Raw genomic sequence first — 22,279 nt, 5'->3', positions numbered from 1 at the left:
GTGTTTTATTCATTCCTAGGCTAAAAACATCTGAATGAGGGCTTTAAAAATAACTGAATTAAAAACTCTTTATCCCATAAAATGTTACTATCTTTTTTAGGTTTTGAGAGATTTAATTTTTAACTGCTCTGTCCTGACACTTTTACTCAAGGACGTAAACATGCTGCTGTTATTCAATCCAAACCAAGTTCCTTCTGGCTGCTCCTGTTGCTCAGCCTCCAGGTCACCTGCCTGTGAGCCCCCTGAGGGCTCCAGTTTTTGGTAAGCTCCCTCTGGCCAAACGCCCAGCCCACATGAACGCACTCGCTATGATTTTCAAAATTCTGCCCAGATGGTCTTTGCCTGTGGAATAGTTACGATGCTCGATCTCCCATTTTCCTCGGGGGAGAAATACATAATTTAATTTGTGGGTTTTAGTAGTCTTACTAATGACTTTCTGCTTGTTTTGTTGTTCTAAGTAGCTACAGATGCTTTACTGGCACTTTTATATTGTCCCGTATTGTTGCTATCCGTTGTTCGATTTCAGAAGGGAGAGATGTAAACTGTACTTCAGCTTCTCTGGGACCAAGCTGACAGAGCTATTGAAAATGAGGCACATGCTGCTGCTGAAGATTTTGCCTTCTTGCATAGCATTTCTCAACAGACAGCTATAAAAAGTAGTTCCATGTGAGAAACTATCAAACCTGAAAACTTTGTCTCACGAAGTCTAAAGATTATCAAGTAGGAACCGATCAACTTTTGGCTCAGAACTTGCCCCGTAGTGATACACAGCACATTATTAAAGCAACTGCTAAATATTTTGCTGGGGAAGATGCCTGACTCTTTCTTCATCAGCATCTCAGCGGTGCTGACTTCATACTTGGGCCTGAGGAGCCCAGCTTGTCTCCTGACCCGAGGGGCTGGCAAGTCTGTGCAGCATCCTGCTGGTGATATTCCCCTACAACACAGGACGTGCTGGGTTTGTCTGTAGGATTCCGGGGGCCTCCTCTACTCTTCGTAAAAGAACCTCTCCCTTTGTTTAGGAGTGTTTTAAAAAGGTGTGGTGCACTAGTTATCGTGTAAGAACAAAAATGATAACGTCATCAGTGCGTACTGGTAGGCTGTGCCAAAGGAAGATACAAGAATGCTGCTATTTTCCTCTTTGGACACAGGTCCTTTTTTACCCTTGAGCACACCTCTTATTATTCCAGTGCTACAGCTAGCTGAAAACAGAAATGTTTTCTGGGAGAAACTTTGAGAGAAACTTTTTTTTTTTTTTTGGCCCTATTCATTAAATTCTTATTTTTATTCTGGCTGAAGAACCAAGTGTTTAATTTTAAATTGGTGTTAGTCTGCCAAGGAAGTCCTCTGAAAGAAATATTTTGAGGCTGAGCTTGTGGTTCCCTCTAGTTAGGTAGTCCCACGCTTAGCTGAACCAAATTCATACACCAGGGGTCAGTCCGCTTTGCTGTAAATGCTGTGAATCCAAATGCTTGTTAGAAACCCGAGGCCATTTTTTATTACTAAAACTGTATACACCAACAGCTCACCTTGAAGCTGGGAGCTCTGTACCAGCTAAATCTGCAAAGAAAAAGAAAAAAAGAAAGCAGACTGTGATCATGTCCCTTTACTAGTTATTTTCAGTGTCTGTTCTTTGCTGTTGTGCTTGTGCATGCAAAATCAGCTTTTGGAGAATAGAATGAAGCCCCCAATTCCTTTTTATTGACAGCAGCATCAGCAAAGCAGGTTCTTTATCTGTAAAGAGACTTGCAGGCACAGCCAGTTCCTCTCGGGGCTGACAGAGTGCCAAGAGCTCTGGCACAAAGACTGCTAAAGCGGGTGGGCTCTCACACAGCATCTGCGGTGCTCGTACGTGGTTTGCTCTCCGTGGAAAGTCACAGCGGAAAGCAAATTGGAGCACGGCCTTTTGTGTGGCAGTAATGCCTGTGGTTGTCTGCAGCTCTGGAAAGAGAAAAAGGCAGAGGATGTGAGGGTGCAGCGTGGCTCTGTCATGCACGCACAGCGAGGAGCCCTCGTCGGCTCATCCCTGCCAGTCAGCGCGGTAGAGCATCACACCAGGATTATGTCTGGTACATCTGCAGCACTACATGGCTTGCCAACTGCCTGACAGCTTGAGGTGCTGGGCGTACGGAAAAAGAGCTGATGGTCAGGAAGGAAAAAGCAAAGCGGTATTTCATCGCTTTTTAGACAGGACAAAGGGCCACTTATTTATTAAAGTTGTATAGGGTACCTAGCAAGTGGGCTGAAGGGCGGACGTCCTTCCAAATGTGGGCATTTTGGTCTCCCATTGCAAGATGGCAGAGGTGAGCCAGGGTGCTTGGAGAGCTTCCTTGTTGCAAACAAATGCTGTATCTCACCAGCTTGTAGAACTAACAGTAACTGCATCAGGCTCCACTAGGCAGCTGTTGATTTTCCCTTTCCACTGGCAGATTTCTAGTCCTAGAAGATTGCACATGTGATGCTAAATCCTCCCTCATGTTCCCTTTACATACAAGCAGCATCTTCAGCCATTCAGAGTACTCCACACAGTAGGGTGTATTGTTTCTACCCAGGGGATGTATTTTGGAGCATTTTTGAAGGTGTTTGTTTGAACTGAGTTGCTTTCTGCAGCAGAAAGGCCTGACAAAGCATGCTGACAGCTTACAGGTAATCTGCCCGTGTTGTTTCCCAGGCTGTTAAATGCCACAGCTCTCCTTGTCACATCTGTCTGTATGACCCTGTCCCCAGAACGGTTATGGAAATTGCAAGAGTGCCTTATAGAGACAGTTGTCAACCTAACAGCACATTCGGCTATTTTTTTCTTCTTCCCCTTTTTTTTTTTTTAAAAAAAAAAGCAAAGATAATTCTGACAGCTGGATGTAACCACACGGTAGCTGTCCTGCAACTGCTTGCAAGCTGGCCCCAGCCATTCCTTACTAGGAGCTGTTAAACTGAACCTCGGACTCCAGAGGTGTTGAGTGACACACTGTTGTCCTAACGTGTCAAGCAACAAGTGCTGTCTTCTGGCAGACCAAGCTCACATATCGGCTCCTGTCAAGGTTTTAAAGTCTGCTGCGGCAACCGTCTGCTTTAGCTTTGCTTGTCCTCAGAGCCAAAGTACTTACTGCTGAGTTGTCACACACTAACTAATACAAACAGCAAGCCTCTCTCCTTCCTGATTTGCTAAAGGACGAGGGAAGTCTGTGCATCGTTAGTTTCACACAAATTAGTGCATTCTTCCCTGCCAACTCTGCTGTACAGGCAGCATTTTTGGGGGCTTTAAAATGCTTCTGTGCAAACATCATTTGTGATAAAGAAAAGCGTGAATAAACAGATATGTGTCAGCAGTAGAAAAACAGGTGGAAAATGCTTTCTCACTATGAACACAGGTGTTTCACGAGAAGCCACAGAAGCATTTCTGAAGCTAACAGTATGTTTTCACATGGAGCTCAAGTTTAAAGCCCTGTTCTTCTCAACTTCCACGTTCAACTTCCAAGTTCCAGGATGCTGTGTGGCGTAAGACCACAAGGCACGCTTGTTTGTGTCTGCCCTTCTGCCTGGTGATTAGCAGTGGCACTGAGGGAGGCTTGGAGCTCATACAGGCAGGTCGTGGAGGGGCATTCAGCATTGTACCATGCGTAGGGGAGGCGGGTGTCTCAGCAGGCTTTATTTCAGGTTACGTGGTGGCCCCAGGTGCTGTGAAGATGGCAGGATTGATGAGGTGGTAACCTTTGAAGGGTGATGCTGCCAAATTGCAAGCAACGCCTGGGCTCTTGTCACCTACTTCTGCTGCCAGCAGAACAGTCTGAACGATGCTTTCCATGCTGGACCGGGCCCTAGCCCTGCCAGGAAAGCGGTCTGATCTCAGGAGAAACATCTTTCTACATCCGATGTGTATGCAACAAGAAGAGCACTAAGCTGGGGGGCGGGTGCTGTAGCTGTGTAGGCAGAAGAGACTAAACAGGAGGAAGAAACAGAAAAAAAAAAGAACACACAGTAATTCAATTTGATGAGCATGTTTGCCTTTGTTTTTTAATTTTGCTGCATTTTCCAAACATTTCAAGCTTGAGAAAACCTGGCACAGGCACTGACTGAATGAAATAAAAAAAATCCTCTTTTGTTCGCTTGTCTAATTCCAAGTTTTCAGGAATTCTGCTGTTTCTCAGAATCATTCTGCTCTGAGAGAAAAATGTCACAAGAATATATATATATATATACTTAGTCAATGTAAAAGTAAAGGACTGATCATTTTTCTTTTGGCTCAAGATTAATTTTCAGGCTGAGACTGAATATTAAAAATGTCATACTAAATGGCAACTTTTCTGAAAACTTGAAAGTTTGTGAAAGAAGGAGGTTAGGCTGACAGATGTTTCAGAAACCCAATTAATGAAGCCCTGAAATGAAAAATACTAAGAACAATTTGGCTTCTTGTGTGAGAAGAAAAAACACATAACATTTCAAAAAGTAATAAAAGACCAATCACCCCAAGAACTTCAGATAAAAAGTAAGATTCTAAAACAGGAGCTAGGTTTCCTTTTGCCATTGTAAACCTTTTAACATATCTATGGATAGGAAAGTCTGAAAAAAAAATTATTATATTTTGTGCCAATTATTGAGGTTTCAGGATTTTTCTATATTCTGCATTAGCAAACAAACCCTTTTGAATATTTTTTATTGCTGAAATAATTCCTTTCAAATGCTGCAGGTGTTCTAGCCAAGGCTTTTCTTCTCTCTCACTGGTCAGAAATTATTAGAGAGACCAGATTGTTCACACCATCAATATCTTTCCATCCGAATGAATAAATCTTTGGAATTGCTTCAGCATCAATGCAAACTGCGTATTTGAACAACATTTTGTTTCCTTGAAACTATTCCAAGTAACTCCAACTTCACGTTGCACATAATGGTTTTACACAAAAGAAAGATGCATTTAATCTCAGCCGTAAGAGCCTGGATTTGCCAGTGCTGTACTGCTGCCATTTGTGGGAAATGGCTTTGCATTATTGTATTTCTTTTCATCATCCTTACTTAGTGGCTGATCAGCTTCTGATAATGTGGTTACTTGATCTTACCCTGTGAAATTACAATCCATTATCCAGTCAGGATGTGTTCTCCGAGGGGGATTTAAAAAATGCTGTCAGTAATATACTCAGTTGAAATTAAGTGAGGACATGAAGTAAGCTTACACTGCTGCAAAGTACAGGGTATCAGCACCTGTCCTACGCTAATCCACTCAGTCTTCTCTATTCAGTCCGTGAAGTGGCACGATAGCTTGAAACTGCAACGAAATGCAGGGAAACTTGCTGCCTGTCCATGCTCTGAGGACTCTCATCAATGTAGGTGCTGCTTTGTTGCTTGCTTTGCTGTTGGGGTGCAGAGACTGGCGGGGAGCTCATCACAGCACTGAGTTACAGAAGCCAAGCCAGTGGCTTTCCTTAAGGGAGCAACTGCACATTACAGTGCCCAAAGTCTGCTGTGAGACCCTGAAATGAAGTCAAACAGTGGGAAGTAAGTTTTTAACCTGTGATATTTGAGGTGCCTTTTTTTTTTTTTTTTTTTTTAGGTAGGTTGACAATGGAGCATCACAGCAGTATTAAGACCAATGTATAGAAACACTTGTTGCCATTGAAAGGGCAAAGGCTGCTTCAGGAGATGCTAAAGGCTGTGGTGTAATGCTGTAGGGAACATACTGCAGGTAAAGGTCAGCGCAATTTTACTCGTAAGTATTTATTGAGCAAGCTTGGGTGACATTTCTTTATCTCCCCAGACTGCTTTCTAATATTTGTCTCGAAGAAACTATTAGGGCAAAGCATATTGTCAGCATAAAACTCAAAACATGAACAGTGCTGAGTCCCCCATCTCTGACTGTCTGCTAAGTGCCAAGACCCAAGACCATACTTTGTTTTAAAAAAGCATCATTGTTTTTAGACCATTAGAAGCCAAGTTCTCAAAACATTTCTGTTGGTTTCTAAGTGCTACGCACTGACCCAAGTGAAAAAGAATAACAGAATGGATAAGTAAAAAAAAAAAGGATGGAGTATTTCACAGTCACATACTTCCAAATACCTAGTATTTTGGGGAAAAGACCCTCTCATGCCTCAAATAAAGAATGAGTAACATCAGGAATATCTATATTTGCACTGATTTACTTGGATTACAAAAGAACCGAAAATCCTAAACTGCACAACTGTAGATGTTGATGTAGATGAATAATTTCTTATTTATTGTCAATAACATTAAGAGATTGATCTAGCAGGTCACCTACGATAATTCCTTTGGGCCTCTTCATCACCTGGAGCATCTCCTTAGGCTGCTCCATCACTGCAGCCCAACAGCTGTCTTTTCCAGTATATCCTGACTGCCATCAGATTTGAGCTCTGCATCACGCTCTGCATATTTTGGTAGGGAAGTAGGTGTGTTGTTTGTGTGCAAGGGGCTGGGGGTGGAGGTTTCACTTTGTACTTCTTGCAGATAGGATTACCGTACCTGTACCTGTCTGTTGGCTGTGTTTATTTCTCTCAGGTCTGTTGCGGATGTCTGTGAGGGATAAAATGAGCGCCGGGTTTGGATTTGATTTATATTGTGGATTTGCTTGTAGCTGATACCACCCACATCAAAGTTTAAAGTCAGTTTTCAAAGCCAGAGTGGTAAAGCCAAGCCACTAGAGTGAGACTTTAAACAGGGAGCAAAACTCCATTGCTGTGGTCGTGAGTCATAAAACTCCTCCTCCTGCTGGGCTGCGACAGCACTGGAGATCTCCAGGCCCTGCTGGCAAGCTGGTCCCTGGGCTCTCCCTTCCCACAGCCTCTGAAGGATGCACTGTGAGCTGTGTGGCTTTTGGTCGTGTGATGTTTATGTTGTGCTGCTCACAGGGTCAGAAAGGTTGGCATCATCTGCTGCAGAGCCCTACCAGTTTAGCTGAAGGGGAGGAACGTGGGGGTGTACCACTTTTGCCCCTCCCTAGCAATAAAACTAAGGTCTGGTTCAGACTTTAGAATTATTTAAAATAGCCTTGGGATTATTTTGTGTTAGAGTCAGTGCTACTGTGCTTTTCTTTCCTGTCCATTTCTTATTTGCTAAGAGATTTAGCTTCAAAATAGAAAATTTAAGTACCAAGTGGTTGTAGCAGTGGCACTGCAGAGCTTCCTCTAAGTGGCTTTGCATGTGTGCGTGTAGAATATTTTAAATTCAGTTTGAGGCTGCAAACGTAGGCAGGAACAAGCAAAGAAGTCCCAGAGCTTCTTCGTGCAGGTTTTCTTTTTTCTTCCCCCCCAAAACAATGCAGCCTTTAATTACATGAGATAATGGCACTTGGGAATAATGGCATCAAATTTCCTGTACAATCCACTGCAATCTTAGATCTTTGTTTCTAACAGCCAGGCTTAAATGTGTAAATTCCTACTCTGCTTCAGAGGTGCATTCTAGTTGTTATTAATGTGATATGAGTAACAGAATCAAAGCGATGTTTAAAAGCATTATTTCCCAAAATAATTCAGTAAACCTATTCCTAGACTCGCAGCCAGATGAAGCCGGGAGCCAGACAAACAAATTATCGTTACTGTTTTTACAAATGTTTTTTCAAATGTTTTTTTTCGCATCAGGTCCTTAAATCCCTCCTTGGACGGCTGAGCAAAAAGAGTCTGTACAACTACTTTCCTACCTGGCTCTGAGCACATCAAACTCGAGATGTGGAGCAGCTCTAATGAGATCAAGCACAGCACCAGGCCTATGGGCTGCATGGCTGCCAAATGAAGGTGGTGAGGCCATGGGGCATGATGTGGACCACCTGTACATAGCAGTTGGGATCTCCTTTAGAAAAGAGGACTTGCTGCTTGTTTGTGGCACAGTTGCTCTCAGCATCTCCTTCCCCAGCAAAAGGAGTGGCAGAATCTCTAAAAATGAAGAACTAAGGTGTGTATGTGTGACCCTGGGAATCCGCTTTAAGCCGCACGCACCTATAGTACCAAATACTTGGGTCTTTGGAGTCTGTGACTTGGGCGCATTGCTCACGTCTTTGGCATCATGAAGCCAGTGGGAAGTGAATAGCCTTGCTTCCACCAAGCACGCAGAGTGCACAAGATAACAAAGTGGCGTGTGAGGGGCTGCTGACAAGCGCCGGGAGTGACAGAGATGGTCCTGTGCTGCTGACTTAACAGGCGACATTTTGCAGACCGAAAGGAGGTGATCGGTTCTCTGGGGAAGAAGGGGTTCAAAACATGACCAAAGGGGAAAAGGTACTTCAGAGGCACCTTCAGAACCCATCTGAGATCTCATGAGATCCCATTGTGCCAGGCTGTCTACAAAGGTACAGCTCAAGGGAGCATCACAAGAGAAGGAACGTGGTCTGAGAAGGGGACAGCAGAGAAACAGCAGCTCCCTAACCACACAGGACAATCAATGTCCTAAACAGAAACTAAGTGCCAAGTCCTAGCCCCTGCCCAACACTTTGTGACCCGTTTTGTCATGGCCTGCACAGCCTGACGCTTGTTTAAGATGCTGTATGAGAAGTATTGCAAAAAGCCAACTGCAGCTGTTGCTTGTGTTGTGAAAACATCAGCAGTTCAGTAATACAGAAATAATGGCCCTGCCGCATCTGGGAAAAAAGTGCCTTTCAGAGGGATGGCTTAACAAAGTGCCTGCCCATCTGCAAAATGGCTCATGTCAGGCAACTGCCAAGTGAGGAGAGGAGGTAGAGCCACAGTATGAGAGTTACGCCCATCTGCGTGGCCCCTTGAAAATATCGGCCCCTTATATGGCAGGAAATTGTGCACGAGTTGAAGCTGTCAGAGATTATATAATTCTTGCTGAGTGCTCTTTGACTCCTCTCAGAGTCCCAGAATGAAGCTGAGGTCAGGGAGTCAGGGTCTGTTGGCTACTAGCCCTACCAGAGCTTTCAGAAGCTGCTGTGCTAACAGCTCGTACCTTTGTCATGCTGATCAATAAATCTCACCGTCGGGCTGATTGCTGGCCCCTCTGCACTGGGACTCTCTGTCTCCAGCACTGGGGTCTGAGGCAAGGTACATCTACTGCACTGAAAGTGAAGATGTGCCTTTTGTCCAGTAATTGTTTCCCTTCTGTGTACACTTATACATAGAAGAGGCTGAATTACTTCACGTCAAGCCAGGAAAACCAAACCCATTGACATGAAAGCAAGTTCAGTACTTGGCACATCGATGGCAAAATATCCACTGCTTTTATGCATCTCTCTTTTACAGCTTAGATTAACGGTGGTAACTCTATCCCTGATTATTTTTGGTAGAGTAGCTCTAACACACCTTATATGCAATTTTTATATTTGCCTTCAGTCAGTCCCCACTCACTGTGTATAGGAACGGTGCTACAGTCTAACCATAGATCCATAATTTAATACAATGAAGAAAGGGCCAGTCATCTTCAGGGAAACCCTGCTAGGTACTACTGTTAGCTAAGGTATCTCACACTTCAGGACAATTTAGGACCTATGTGTTCTGTGATCTTACCTGTCTGTTTTTATTAAGGACCTTACAGTCAGCCAATAATTTGTCATTCTCCACGCTCTGGCCAATTTGTACCAAAATTTCTGCAAATTTGCTCTGTTTGCTATATCGGATCTACCAGGGTTGTGGTTCCTTTCACACCTTTCATCTAGACTAGAGACAGGCATACATCTTTGATCACAATATAATCTCGTACAAGTCTAATGACAATGTTTTCTTTAGATGCTGATTTGTTTTCCATCAGTGACAGAACACTAATTGATTTCAGCATAGTCAAAATTTCATCCTTATTGATCCCGGGTAACTGGTATTATACTTCTGCATTGCCATAATCGGCTCTTTCCACTAACGGAGTCACCAAAGGCATTTCAAAGGCTGCACGACTGCATCAACAGGTAATAGGGATTTTCTCAGACCTTAGCTACCCCAAAATTTGCCATGTCATATGGACATGTAGCATCTTAGTTATAAGTTGGGGCCAGCCTATTTAGTCAGAACAACTGGCTAAAGAATCATAAATAAATTAGACTACTGCCTGGTGTTGCAATGCCCAGTCCTGTCACCACTGAACTCAAGCCTGCTCATGATTTCAGCCCTTGCTTATTTGCTGTTTCTTTTCCATATGTCTTTTCTATATGTCTATACGCAGCACGCAGGCAGATCCTCCAGCACTTAAGCACATTTGTAAATTGCATGTAGTATGGATCATTCCTTGATGTATTAACAACTAGACTCATGCAAATGAAGATAAGCATATGTGATAGTTTTTCTAGGAGAGAAGCTTCAGTTGGGAAATGGCCTTCCCTGGGGAGGATCCCCTCACTCTCTTTTTTGATTTCTGCAAAAACTTACCATTTTTTTTTTTTTTTTTCAGCTATTTCAAAGGACTTCTTGTCATATGCTGCTAGAAAAGACGTGGTGACCACTAAATTTTCTGCAATAGCAGAATCAAAGATAAGAGACTAGTTCTGATTCTCCCCCCATCTCCCGGGGGGTGGGTGTAGTTGTGTAGTCCCCTTTATCTTGTTGAAGGTTTTTTGTCCACTTAATTAAAATTTCTTGGTGTCATAAACATATATGATTTTTGTGATTGTAGTTTTCCTGAGGTTTTGCCATATAGAAATGTATTCATAACTTACTCTACACTTGTCTGCAGAAATCTGCGGTGGCCTTCTAACACTGTAATCCTAGGCAGCTCATAGCAATTTAGGGAGAATCTCAGGATGCAAAAGTTCTGCTATTTATCATTAAATCATATAAAAAGCCCTAAAAGAAAAAATGAATTTTAAACAAGACTTGGGAAAGCCCTTTCAGAGAATACATGTTGTTTTAATGAAATCCTTATTTATAAACATTAAGGCTATTTTTTTTTTTTCCTGCAGATTTTCATTGTGAAAAGTAGTTGCAAGGAAGGAATAAAAAAAATAGAAAAATGACCAAAGCCCTGAATTCGTGTCTTTATGGTTATAATTTCTGTTACTTCAGCTGAGTTTCCCTGGTGGAGCTACGAGGAAACCCCTGCACTATTCAGTAACAGCCTGTACTAAACACAAACAGGTACAAAATCCTCTCAGTATTTGTAGGCAACCCCAACGTTTTGCTGATCAGCTCCTTGCATTTTGTTATTTCAAGTGCTTGGGGCCTCCATGAGAAAGAGGAAATATTTTCAGAATGGATGGTTTCTGACATTGCTTTACAGCTACATATTATGGGTGTGCATACACACACAATATGTATGTATGTACACACATGCACATACCTATACATATGCCTGTCTGTGGGCACTTTTGAACAGCTGTCTCAGTTGATAACAGTGCAATTTGCTGCATTCATTTCTGATTTCTCCGGGGCTCTGGAATTTCAGGGTCAGACTTCTCACATTAGGGAATAAATATGATGTGTTGTTTCAAATGATGGTTTAAATAAAAAGGAAAAAAAAAAAAAAAAAAAAAGCAGCAATACAGCACATCACAATAGTCGGTTAAATATAGACACGGATTACAGAGCCATTGTTTTCACTCCTGCTAAATAAGACAGTACTCTTAAAATGGAATGCCACTTGACCTTTCATGTCTCATCAGTCTGTGATTGTATTTAACTGATGCAGGGAGGAAACATTTTCCCCCTGGAACTGTCCCCTGTTGATATGACGGTCACTACTGCTGGGTCGCACAATGCTCAGAAAGCAGAAACTCAGTGCCCCCGAACACAAGAGGGATCCTGCAGCTCATGGAGGAACTTTGTCCATGTCCCACAATAACACACGCTCTTTTTTCAACTTTTCTCAGCTTGTGCTCTCTGCTGGCAATCTCAAATCACCACCAGTGCTCAAACATTCAAAAATTACTTACTTTGAAGTGGAAATCCTTGATGTGCAAAGCAAGAAGCAGATCTGCATTGTGGACAAGGTGAGTGTATTATTCCAGCATGCTGGGGTTGTGCCTAGTACACGCAGTGCCACTTCAGGGATTCTGTTTTCTCTCTGCTGTGATCTTCTTCTGTAATGGAAACACTTTCATTCCTCCCTCTGGGGGATACTCAAAACTTCTGCTCAGTCACGATCCTTGTCTGTTTTCTTCTAGGATTTTTACAAATGAACCAACACTGATTTCTTTTAGACCAGACTGTGCTTTGGGCTCAAAACATGTCCTTTGCATGTCATGTCTCTTAACGTCTTAACGCTTAGATTACACTGATGATTTCAGAGCATGATACTTAAATGTCTGCTTCAGAATAGATATTAAAATGTAATGCATTTGCAAAGCTTAGCATTTCTGTAATGTTATGGGTTCTTGCTGTATTTTCTATTTTTAAACAAAGTGGCTAGGCTGATTTTTTTTTTTTTTTTAATTATGTGAACCATTAAAGATATAAACTACATTCAAATTGTCTAAGCAGAATGAGATGACTGGGTAGGAAAGAACTTTACAGCACAGTAAACAGCAGTTGAAAACATACTTCGTATTTACATTACAGTTTTGATTCATTGTCCCTCAGCAGAAAAGCTGGCCTCTCGCATACCATTGAAAATGGGAATCCTAAGATGTTTACATTGTAGGAATTTTCTGTAACACAGTAGAATTTTGAGACTTACTGTTTTGCAAAAAGAAAAAAAAAATAATAAAAAAATCCCTTATTCTCACTGGCAACAGCTGGAACTGGTGGATAAGTTTTAATTTCAGTGTTTAATTCAATGGCTTTGAAACATTCAGGGTGGAATACCACCAGATTTCTAGTGCTCCTGGTCACTTAAAGGGTGTTTTTGCAATGTGTGCCTAGTTAAAGGCAAATGTCTGATTTGTTCATTCTTAAAAGGCCGACAATTTTTTGAGTTTTTTGAATTTAGCTAAAGGGACAACATGTACAAAATGATCAAACAACGATGATGATTGTCAATACCAGTTCTAATGACAGTATCTGTATATACCGAGTAATATTTATACAATTATTAAAAAGGTCTGTCTAAACACTGTACTGAATGAGGCTTCAATCCATGAAAAGAGCAAGCATTTTCCTTACCTTAAACTTTTTTATAGTCTCATTAAAAATATATATCCTAACAGAATTAGGCCAAGAGTGACATTTCAGGAATGCTTCCATTATGCATGGAAGATCTGCAGTCTGTTTTAATTTTTATTCAGAATTTTATGAGCCTGAGCATTTTCTGCACCTTTCCCAAACATAGACTCTGCCTCTGTAGTGGTGGCAAAAAGAGTTATGAGTGGTGATTGCAAATTACTCTCCAGATGGAGGTAAAATACACACAGAGGAGCAATAGGAACCGTAAGCTGAAAGTGTCTGCTCAGGAAGCTATGTTCAATTTACATGGCCACGGCCAGCCCTTCTAGGCATGGACCTGATTTATGGATGTATTTATTTATTTATTTATTAGGCACAGTACCCAAGGGATTGGTACAAATATAGTGTAAGGCAGAGACTTCCAAGACTGCCTAAAGAATTTGTATTTTGAATGCTGATTCACCTGGGTGTCTAAGTCCCTTAATTTGCTATAATAAACCCTTTCTAAGGCAACCCTGAAAGCAATGAAGTTGAGTTCCTTACTTCAGTGAATACTTGTTAGTACTGGTGAACCTCATTTCAGTTGATTATTAGAGCAATCAAGAGACCATTTCACTGGATTATGCATAATCTTCTGCTTAATTAAATACAACATTGATACAGACCCAACTTGACACTTCTAATGCCTCTTTTCTGTTTGTAAGATAATTATGATTAGCTTCATTTCTCAGGGTTGCATGTAATTAATTCTTCTCGGGATGTATAATAGGAGAGAAGAGGAACCATATATTTTAAAATGTGTATATTTATGCTCTCATTGAATATTGTTAGTAGTTTAGAATATTATGATTTAGCAAATGTATTTGCAATATTCTCAGATTAATAAGTCTGAAAGAAACAACTAAGTTAAAAAGACCCCTTTCTTTCTCCACCTAATGGAAATTCAGACAGTGATTAGATGATTAATGAACTGATTAAATACCAGCCAATGCTTCCAGAGGTTTAGTTTCTACAGGACACTTGCATATTCATATGAATCCAGTTCAGAGTAGTAGAAGCTCTGTAAAGACTGCAAAGTGATAATACATCTAACTGGTTTTGGTATTTAGAAAGAAAAGTTGTCTTGTGCTCAATGCAGTGTCAGGGATTTGGAAGAGGTGTGTTCAGCTGTGTGATCTCAAGCAATCAGTTGACATCAGAAGGCTTTGGATCAGGCATAAGTAACTGTGAATTAATTCTCCAGCTGTAAAATGAGAATAACATCATCTCCATTGGCTTTCTTAACCCACCTTACACCTTGGGGAAGGATCAGCCATGTAATATAATTGAGCTGAGTGGTTAGTCTAAGGTCCTGATTGCCTTGAAGACTGGCTTAAAGGCACAGAATAAATACATATTAGACTGGTTTTAAAGCGTGTAAGGCACATTCACTTCATACTGCAGGCTTTTCCAGAGTCACGAAAGCCAGAAAAAATATTGAAAGAAAGCAATAGAAAAGGAAAGACCAGATATTTTATCACATAGTCATCCCCTCCAGGAGCTGGGTCTTGAATACCTAATCCTGCAAAACCTGAAGTAAATTCACTGCCAATTCTTTCTGCACTTGTGTGCTTGTACATAAAATTATTTTTAAAACTAGCATTACTTTAGTATCGTCAACCTGCTCTGGCGACTTTCTCTGCAATGGATGTAACATTATGCATTTAGTTTGGTGCAGACGAGGTTTTCTGACAAGTTACTTAAAGATTTTAAATGAGAAACAAAAACAACGTAAGATATTTTTCCCCAGATTTGCTCTTGGTACTAAAATGAATTCTGAGGTGAGATGTCATGGAAAAGAGTCTTCAGATTTTGGGGGTGTGGAGAGACAGGAGGAAACATAAACCTGTTTCAAATTTATTTCTTTTCCCCCCAGTTATTCTTCAAAATGTACCCAAACTACTTCTTGCAGAGAGCAGGCACCGGCAGTGTGTAGACAGAAAGGGCTACCCTTGGGAGATGGAAAGAGGACTCATGAAGATGTAGGAAAAGCTAATTTAAACCTGAATTAACAGCCCCATCCATGCATCCTTAAAAGTTAAATGCTCAGAGCAGTTACCCTAGGACCAGACTCGTGAGCAAAAGGTATCTGCACACTTACTTGATTGCAGCAGTGGCACGCAAGGCACTGAGGTTTCAAGGGTGCACATGAGCAGCCTCCTGCACTGCACGCTGCCTGCGACACAGCAGGAATCCAGGAGCGTGGGTCCATTTCATTAACAGTCCCAGCTCTTCCTTCTGTCCCGCTCCTCAGGTGGCAGGCTTTCTCTTGATGAAATTCCCATCTGTCTGTAAAGAACAAGAGGGTGTGTATTTAGTGTTAATGAATATTTTTGTTCGAAATATTTTCAATGAACACCAGTTTGCGTAAGGATTCTGACTCCCATTTTTACTTCCAGAAAGTTAAGAAAACAACGGAGCATGAAAAATTCATGAAGTCCTAAAAATGAAAGAAAGTAATTCTTTTTGCTCTATTTTTTAACAAATAATCCACATTTTTCATCGCCAGCCACAACTTATGAAAGATACATAGCTACTCAAAAACTGTTTTACTTGCACATTATTCCAAGAGCCTGAAGTAGGTTAGTTTTAAGGTTATCGATGTGCTGTGATTTGATTTATAAATTCTGTTAAGGCAACTTGTAACTGTTTCTGTTATAGCATTCATTGGATAATATTTTTTTCTTCAAATTAACTTGTAGTAAAATGTATTTTCCTTCAAATGTAGTGCAATGTAATTAATTTTGCATGAGTTGCTTTTAAGGCAGAAAGTGTTGCACAATATTGTTTTACAGAATAAATCACCTTTGGGGAAACCAGCAGAGAAAGCTTTTTTCCCATCAAAAGTCTTGGAGCTCAGTAGTTTTGTGCTTCCTGATTTTGCCAACTAAGCTATAAGCAGAGGTGCAAGCCCAGGTTTTGTCAGCTGCACTGTGGCACTCCTTTCCAAAAAAAAAATAATAATTCTTAGGGCCTACAGAAGAGAACTTGCTTCCTAAGATGTGCAGGAAAGAGTCTCTTGTCTTGGTGTACTGCAGAGATTATAGGGTAGATTATTTCTCCACTGTTCCTTGCACTGGTCCTTCATGCATCCTGTGCCTTCTCCCACTGGAATCTCCTCTCCGCCCCCTCAGGTACTTCCATATTTGATTTCTTTATATATTTCAAGCACAACACTGTCACCTCTTGCAATTTTGCCACAACTCACTTTTATTTATTTTTTATTTTTTTAAGTCACCATTTCTTGCAATCATGGAAATCCCGAAATACTTTATTTAGATTTTTAGATACACTTCACCTCTCTATTCTGACTACTGGACACTCAGAAGACTGGAAGTAAATAAAAAGAACTCATGATTTACTTCTATTTTTTTTCTGTTTCATGATTCATAAATTCACAACTCAGATGGCAGACTTTGGAAAGCTGACTTACTGGTAGGAAACGCTTGTGGTTAACAGTATATAATATGGGAGCATTTAACTGCCTGAGCATAGACATGCCATGCAATGTCTGCAGTAAAAGTGATGTGAGCATTGTTATTTTTCTTAAATTAAAGGATTTCTATGTAGGGTCTGTCCCTTTTTTACACATTTTTGTTGCACCCAGCATAATACAAGCCTATGCATCAATCCATCCATTTCTATACACAACTTCTTGCTGTTAAATATAACACAGTATATAGAATCACAGGATGGCTTGAGTTGGAAGGGACCTTAAAGATAATCTAGTACTAAACCCCTTGGGCAACACTTTCAGGGATGGGGTATCCACAGCTTCTCTGGGCAAACTGTTCCACTCTCACCACCTTCAGAGTAAAGAATTTCTTCCTAATACCTAATCTAAACCTGCCCTCTTCTAGTTTAAAGCCATTACCCCTTGTCCTATCACTGCACCCCCCTGATGAAGAGTCCCTCCCCAACTTTCCTGTAGGCCTCTTTTAGGCATTGGAAGGCCACTGTAAGGTCTCCCTGGAACCTTCTCTTCTGCAGGCTGAACAACCCCAACTCCCTCAGCCTGTCTTCATAGGAGAGATGTTCCAGCCATCTGAGCATCCTCTTGTCTCTTCTCTGGACTCACCCCAATGGGTCCATGGCCTTGTGCTGGGTGCTGAACGCAGGACTCATTTTGATTTCTTTGAAAAGGTTGTCTGTTTGTGCCTGAAGACGTTCACTTTTGTTTGTAAAGCACCTAAAATAATAGCACCCTTGTATCTGCACTCTGCATTTTAACAATAAAATGGAGTTTCTCTTGATTTACACTGACATGACAACAAAATCTGATGCATGCAGAAATAATACCTGCAGTATCAGAAATCTCTTTTTCTCACCTGCAGGTTGCATCTCTATCACAGAAAGTGGGCAGCCAAAAGAGCAGTCATCACCAGATCTCTTTTGCATAGTCATATCTAGTAAATAAAAATAACTTCTCACATCATACCTTGGAGGCTATTCTTTACATACCACATTCATATAAGGGGAGCAAATGCAATTATGGCAGTATGCAATGCAACTTAGCAAAGAAACTCACAGCAGTGCCAGAGCATTGCCTTTTACATCAGACTTTTCTCATTTGCTTCTTATTAGGGAAGAATAGTATTGAAGTCCTTTTCCACGAGAAAGATATTTAATTGCCTTATATACTTTTTTAAAAAAAAATACATTGTAATTTTAATATTTATAAAATATCTCGTAAATGTAGTATTTTTTCTTGTGGGGAATGAGCTGAGCCTATGCATTTCCACAACTGCCTCATTTCATGGGCAGGATTTTTGAGATCATCATCTTTCTCATGCAAGCAGTCTCTCTTTACAGATGCCCTGCATCTGTTTGGGGTTTCTTTTTGGTGCCAGTGCTGCCCAAAGGAATTCAATAACCAGCTTTGTCAAAGGAGGGGGGCTTCCTCGAGAAGACCACATGTTGATACCCAGTCCCACAAATTAGGAATTCCCACAGCAATGCAGGTGAAGGAGCAGAGACAATAAACTGGCTGAATGCAGACTCATTGCTGTATAAATCCCCTTGCTTATTTTCTTTTGGAAGGAGGCTTTTGTGGTGTCAGTGTCTTTTCCTGTATGTTTTCACCACATCCAGCTCAACAGGGAGCTGGTCCCTGCTGGTAGGCACCGCAAATAAATACATTACATTTACAAGCATGTTATAAAGTCTATGCATTTTCTTGCCCATAAGAATTGAATCTTATGCCTGCTCCTACTGTTGGAGGTGCTGGTAGTAGTATTTTCTTCCTCAGTTTTTAGTTAAACATATTCAAATTCTATTGAAGCAATGCATTACATTCATTTCTCCCCACTGTACTAGAAATTCACATTGTTTTTATGTCAATACAGCTACAGAGAGCTTCACATAAAAAGAGGCAACTGGATATGTTAATTTCTGTTTGTAGTTACCATTCTTATTTCAGTACAGCTTTTTAGATGCAATACCTGGCGAAACAGCCTTTGGTTTATCTAGAAGAAGGAGACTGAGGAAGAGAGAAGCTGGTAACTTCAGGGCATTTCACGTTTGTAAAGAGATGGCTTAGAGAATTAGAGAAGCCACTAGAGAAGACTGATGCTTCAGATGATACTAATTTTCAAAGCTTAGAAGTACCTTTAAATGACAGGTTTTATGCATCTCTTATTTTAGTTATAAAAGTCTCAGCCTGGGCGTGGGGGGGGAGATAGAGTGAAATACAATAGATAATCCAAAAAAATTAAAGCTATATTCAAAGCTCAGTGAAAACAAGAGAATGAATTCTTGGGGCACCAACCATGCTCCAGCTCTTCATGAACACTAGCCATTCTGGCAATGGAAAAAGCCAGCTATTCTACAAGAGCAGTGAATATTGCCAAAAGTACATCTGTAGAGACAGATTCCTAACCAGTGTGAAAATGTCCTCTTTCCCCACAAAGTTATGACATTTTACCCTAGCTGCACATTTGCCTGATTTCGTCAAAGGTAATTCACAGATAATTGCAAATTATGAATGTACTGGAGCAATATAAGACCATAGGGAGCTGTAGGTATTTTATTAGTCTAATAGTTAATCAGCACAGCCCATGATGGAAATTTAGGTGTATAATGGCATCTCATACAGGCATTATTGTAGCATTAAAATACTCCTGCCCAGGATTTATCAGTCCATTAAAATATGCTTCAGGTTCTTTCTGCAATCTTAGTGCTGTGATTCTTCACAAAATACCTGAGCCATGTAGTAACAGATCTATAAATATCTAACAGTACATATTAATGCTGTAACATACATGTCTACAGTTAAACACTTCTGCATTTTTAAAAGTCCTTAAAATGCAAACTCTCCTTTTTAAATACATGCAGCTCCAGTACTACAGGAGAACACATTTTGGCAGTCAGAGAACCTGTACTAGAGGTACAGCAAATACCTCTTCACAGCACTTGATACCGTGAAAAGTATTTTGATTTTTTAATTGCCCTGATGACATCTAATTGTTCTTACAGATCACCTTCATTTCCCATTCTTTTCTGCTTCTCAGCTTTATACTTACCCTCGTGGACCATGGGGGGCTGGCTGCCTCTACGGTCATTTGATAGAAAAAAGAAGACAAATAGGGACAGGTATCATATCATAGCTGAGCAGTATGCTTAATACTGGCAGTCAAAATCCAAACAAAGCCTAAGCCCCACCTTTTTCCTGAGAAGAACAAGAACTGGTCAAAATTTTTTTGTTCATTTGTTTTGTTTTGTTTTTTAAGTGCATATCACAAATGTTGTTTTCTTTGCAAATTATAGTGAAAACAAATGAGTCTTGAATTTTCAATGAGATAGAACTTGTGAGAGAAAGATGGCATTACAAATTAATTTGGGGATATTTCAATCTGTCATGACACAATAAATATTTCAAGTGCAATTTGTTTTACAATTTAATAGTGCACTCATTTATTTGAATGTTATTTCCTATCAGGTGATTTTCCATAGTTTTAGAGGGTGTTATATTATTTTACACTATCATGATTGATGTGTCATAAAATAATGCAAAAGTAATGAAAGTTCTGTACAGATGAGAAATGAAAAGGATTGAAAATAACACAGTGAGATGAATTTTCAGCATATTCCTGAAACAGAATTTAAAAAGAAAACAACAACAACAACACAAACATTTGCTTTTTCATTTTAAAAATTTGAAGTCAATATAAATCTACACATCCAAAGTTTTGCCAGAACAATTCAATTTTCCTAGCTGAAAAATGTTGTGACAGAACTTTTCTGACTAGTTCCGTTGCTGAGCTCTCAAGGTGAGTACAGGACCTTTACTCAATTCTTTTTAACAAAAGGTTAGAAGGCATGGAGGCATGCCAGTGCTGGTCAGATTTGCTCAGAAATAGTTGGACATGGTCAACTCTGTAAATTGAGAGATGGCCTGCAAGCCCTCTATCTGCTAACAGATTGCTTTTTCTTTACTTCCTCGCTCATTTTAGTAGAGGGAGAAAAAGCCCTTACCTGTGTCTGACACTTTTTTTTTTTTTTTTTGTAAAGTGAGAGGATTTATTTATTTATTATAAGAATCCAGCTAGCCCTATAAAAACAATATAACATGTTCAGAGACAAACATGGCTAGTGTAAATTGACATGACTGCACCTAATAAGCATGCAGTTATGTGCATTCATAGATATTTTGTCCTGTGGTCATTGGGAATGTTAGTCAGTTGGATTAGCTCATATGCCAGAGTTCAGGTGACAACATAAATAATCTCCAGGAGACTGCTAAGCAATATAGCTGTAATAGGCTTGGGCTAAACCATAGTTCTGAAACTCTCCAGTTTGTGGAAATACAAAGATCAGAGCTGGCTCTTTAGTATAGAGTTTTCACTCCAATCTGTTGAATAAAATACTGCATTTCATATAACTCCTTTGTGTAGTTGCTCACAGCATTTGCCTATATGTAGTTACTTGTCTAAATGTGGTAGGTATTTATATCCCTTTGGACATGACCAGCACGCTGGTTCACCAGGCTAACAAAAGAGCCCATTGTGTGACACGCTGAGGGAGGTTTTCACACTACCCATTTTTAATACTGTTCTTGAAAATTAACAACAAGAAAAAGTAATCGGATTTAGAAGCCAAACTCACAAAACACGGAGATCAGTTAGAAGGGGTGTTTTCCTGATTAACTTTCTCTGAATGGCTGCAGATTTATAATAATACAGCATGTTCCCCAAGCAAGGACAGGGTGTCAGAGCAGTAATGATGAAGTATTTGTTGACTGCTGAATTTGAAAATGACCTGGCTTTCCCACCAGCTTGGTTATCTGTTTTGGAATCAAATCCTCAGCTACACTAAGGTGGTGTGACCCTTTTGAACAAATTTACCTGGCTGCAGAGGGGGCTGTCTGCTGTTAATGAGTAGCTAGCGTCACAGAATTTCTGAATTTCTGCAGTCACAGAAGATGCCTGTTGGAAAGCAGGTGGCTCAGCAGTGCAGTCAGACTGGCATGTCACAAAGAGGAAAAAATGTTCAAAGGGAAATGTTGAATGAAGGACCACTTATTTGGTAAAACTGTATTATTCAAATTCTTATTGATATTCTTCTAACTTGTAACTGCTGAAATAATTCCTTAGTATGAGACCTGTTATGCAATTACATACAGATAACCATATTAAGTAATTCCTTGACTTACAAATGTGAAAGATGTACGAAAATGGAAAGCTATCTGATTAGCCTGCACTCACAAAAGGCAGTTTCAAATTCCCATAATATCGTCCACTTAGAGCTCTTCCTTCAGTCATAGCCTAAGTTTCTAATGCAGTATTTTAAATCTTAAAAAGAAATGTGATGCTTTGTGCACTGCTGCATAGAGGAAGGACAGAAATGGAAAAGATGACCCAGAAGATCCTTTCATTCCTGAATTCCTAAAAAACTAAAAGTTGCCTTGAGCAGAAAAGTTAAAATATTTTTGCTATGAAGATATAGGGAAAACAGGATATGAGGTTTTAAACTGAACGAAAATTGTAATAAATGCAATCCATACCTATAAAATATGCATTTTTATTTTCTTGGTGAAGAAAAAGTAGTCTTGAACCTTAATTACAATGACAACATGTTAGGAAGCTATACTTGAAACCTAGTGTTATACTACAAGTTAAGAAGTTGGGGGTAAAACTGGCCTAACCATCAAACATAGAAGATATATGGCGCTTTTGCAATGAAATTCATCTTGTTTTAAATAAACCAAGGGTGGGCTTTCCCTCTGTTTTCCCTTTGCATATTTGAAAAGTGCTGAATTAGTGGAAAAG

General features: G+C 40.2%; 1 protein-coding gene and 1 long non-coding RNA gene across 6 annotated transcripts in view; one reads left to right on the top strand and one right to left on the bottom strand.

The window, feature by feature from the left end:
- Positions 1-455: 455 nt before the first annotated feature.
- LOC118166682 lies at positions 456-19,565 on the bottom strand. Of its 2 annotated transcripts, none has more exons than XR_004750663.1 (9): positions 19,535-19,565; positions 15,115-15,302; positions 14,264-14,345; positions 12,414-12,520; positions 11,807-12,059; positions 6,272-6,516; positions 5,052-5,462; positions 3,358-3,935; positions 456-1,941 (listed from the first exon to the last, which is right to left on the bottom strand). It is a non-coding gene; the product is annotated as an uncharacterized LOC118166682 (long non-coding RNA). The 2 variants fall into 2 exon arrangements; XR_004750662.1 differs by lacking the exon at positions 19,535-19,565 and adding an exon at positions 15,819-15,955 and having other exon boundaries at positions 2,231-3,935.
- The window catches only part of TECRL (trans-2,3-enoyl-CoA reductase like), a 60,418-nt gene continuing 49,736 nt past the window's right edge, over positions 11,598-22,279 (top strand). For all 4 annotated transcript variants that reach the window (XM_035325797.1, XM_035325794.1, XM_035325793.1 and 1 more), the window contains exon 1: positions 11,598-11,863. In XM_035325797.1, the coding sequence (XP_035181688.1) occupies positions 11,630-11,863 (234 nt within the window). In that variant the 5' untranslated portion in view covers positions 11,598-11,629. The remainder of the gene's footprint in view (positions 11,864-22,279) is intronic.

The sequence above is a fragment of the Oxyura jamaicensis genome, chromosome 4 (genome assembly GCF_011077185.1).
Source record: "Oxyura jamaicensis isolate SHBP4307 breed ruddy duck chromosome 4, BPBGC_Ojam_1.0, whole genome shotgun sequence".
In the NCBI taxonomy this organism is placed as follows: domain Eukaryota; kingdom Metazoa; phylum Chordata; class Aves; order Anseriformes; family Anatidae; genus Oxyura; species Oxyura jamaicensis.
This window is presented reverse-complemented; position numbering and strand designations above follow the sequence as displayed.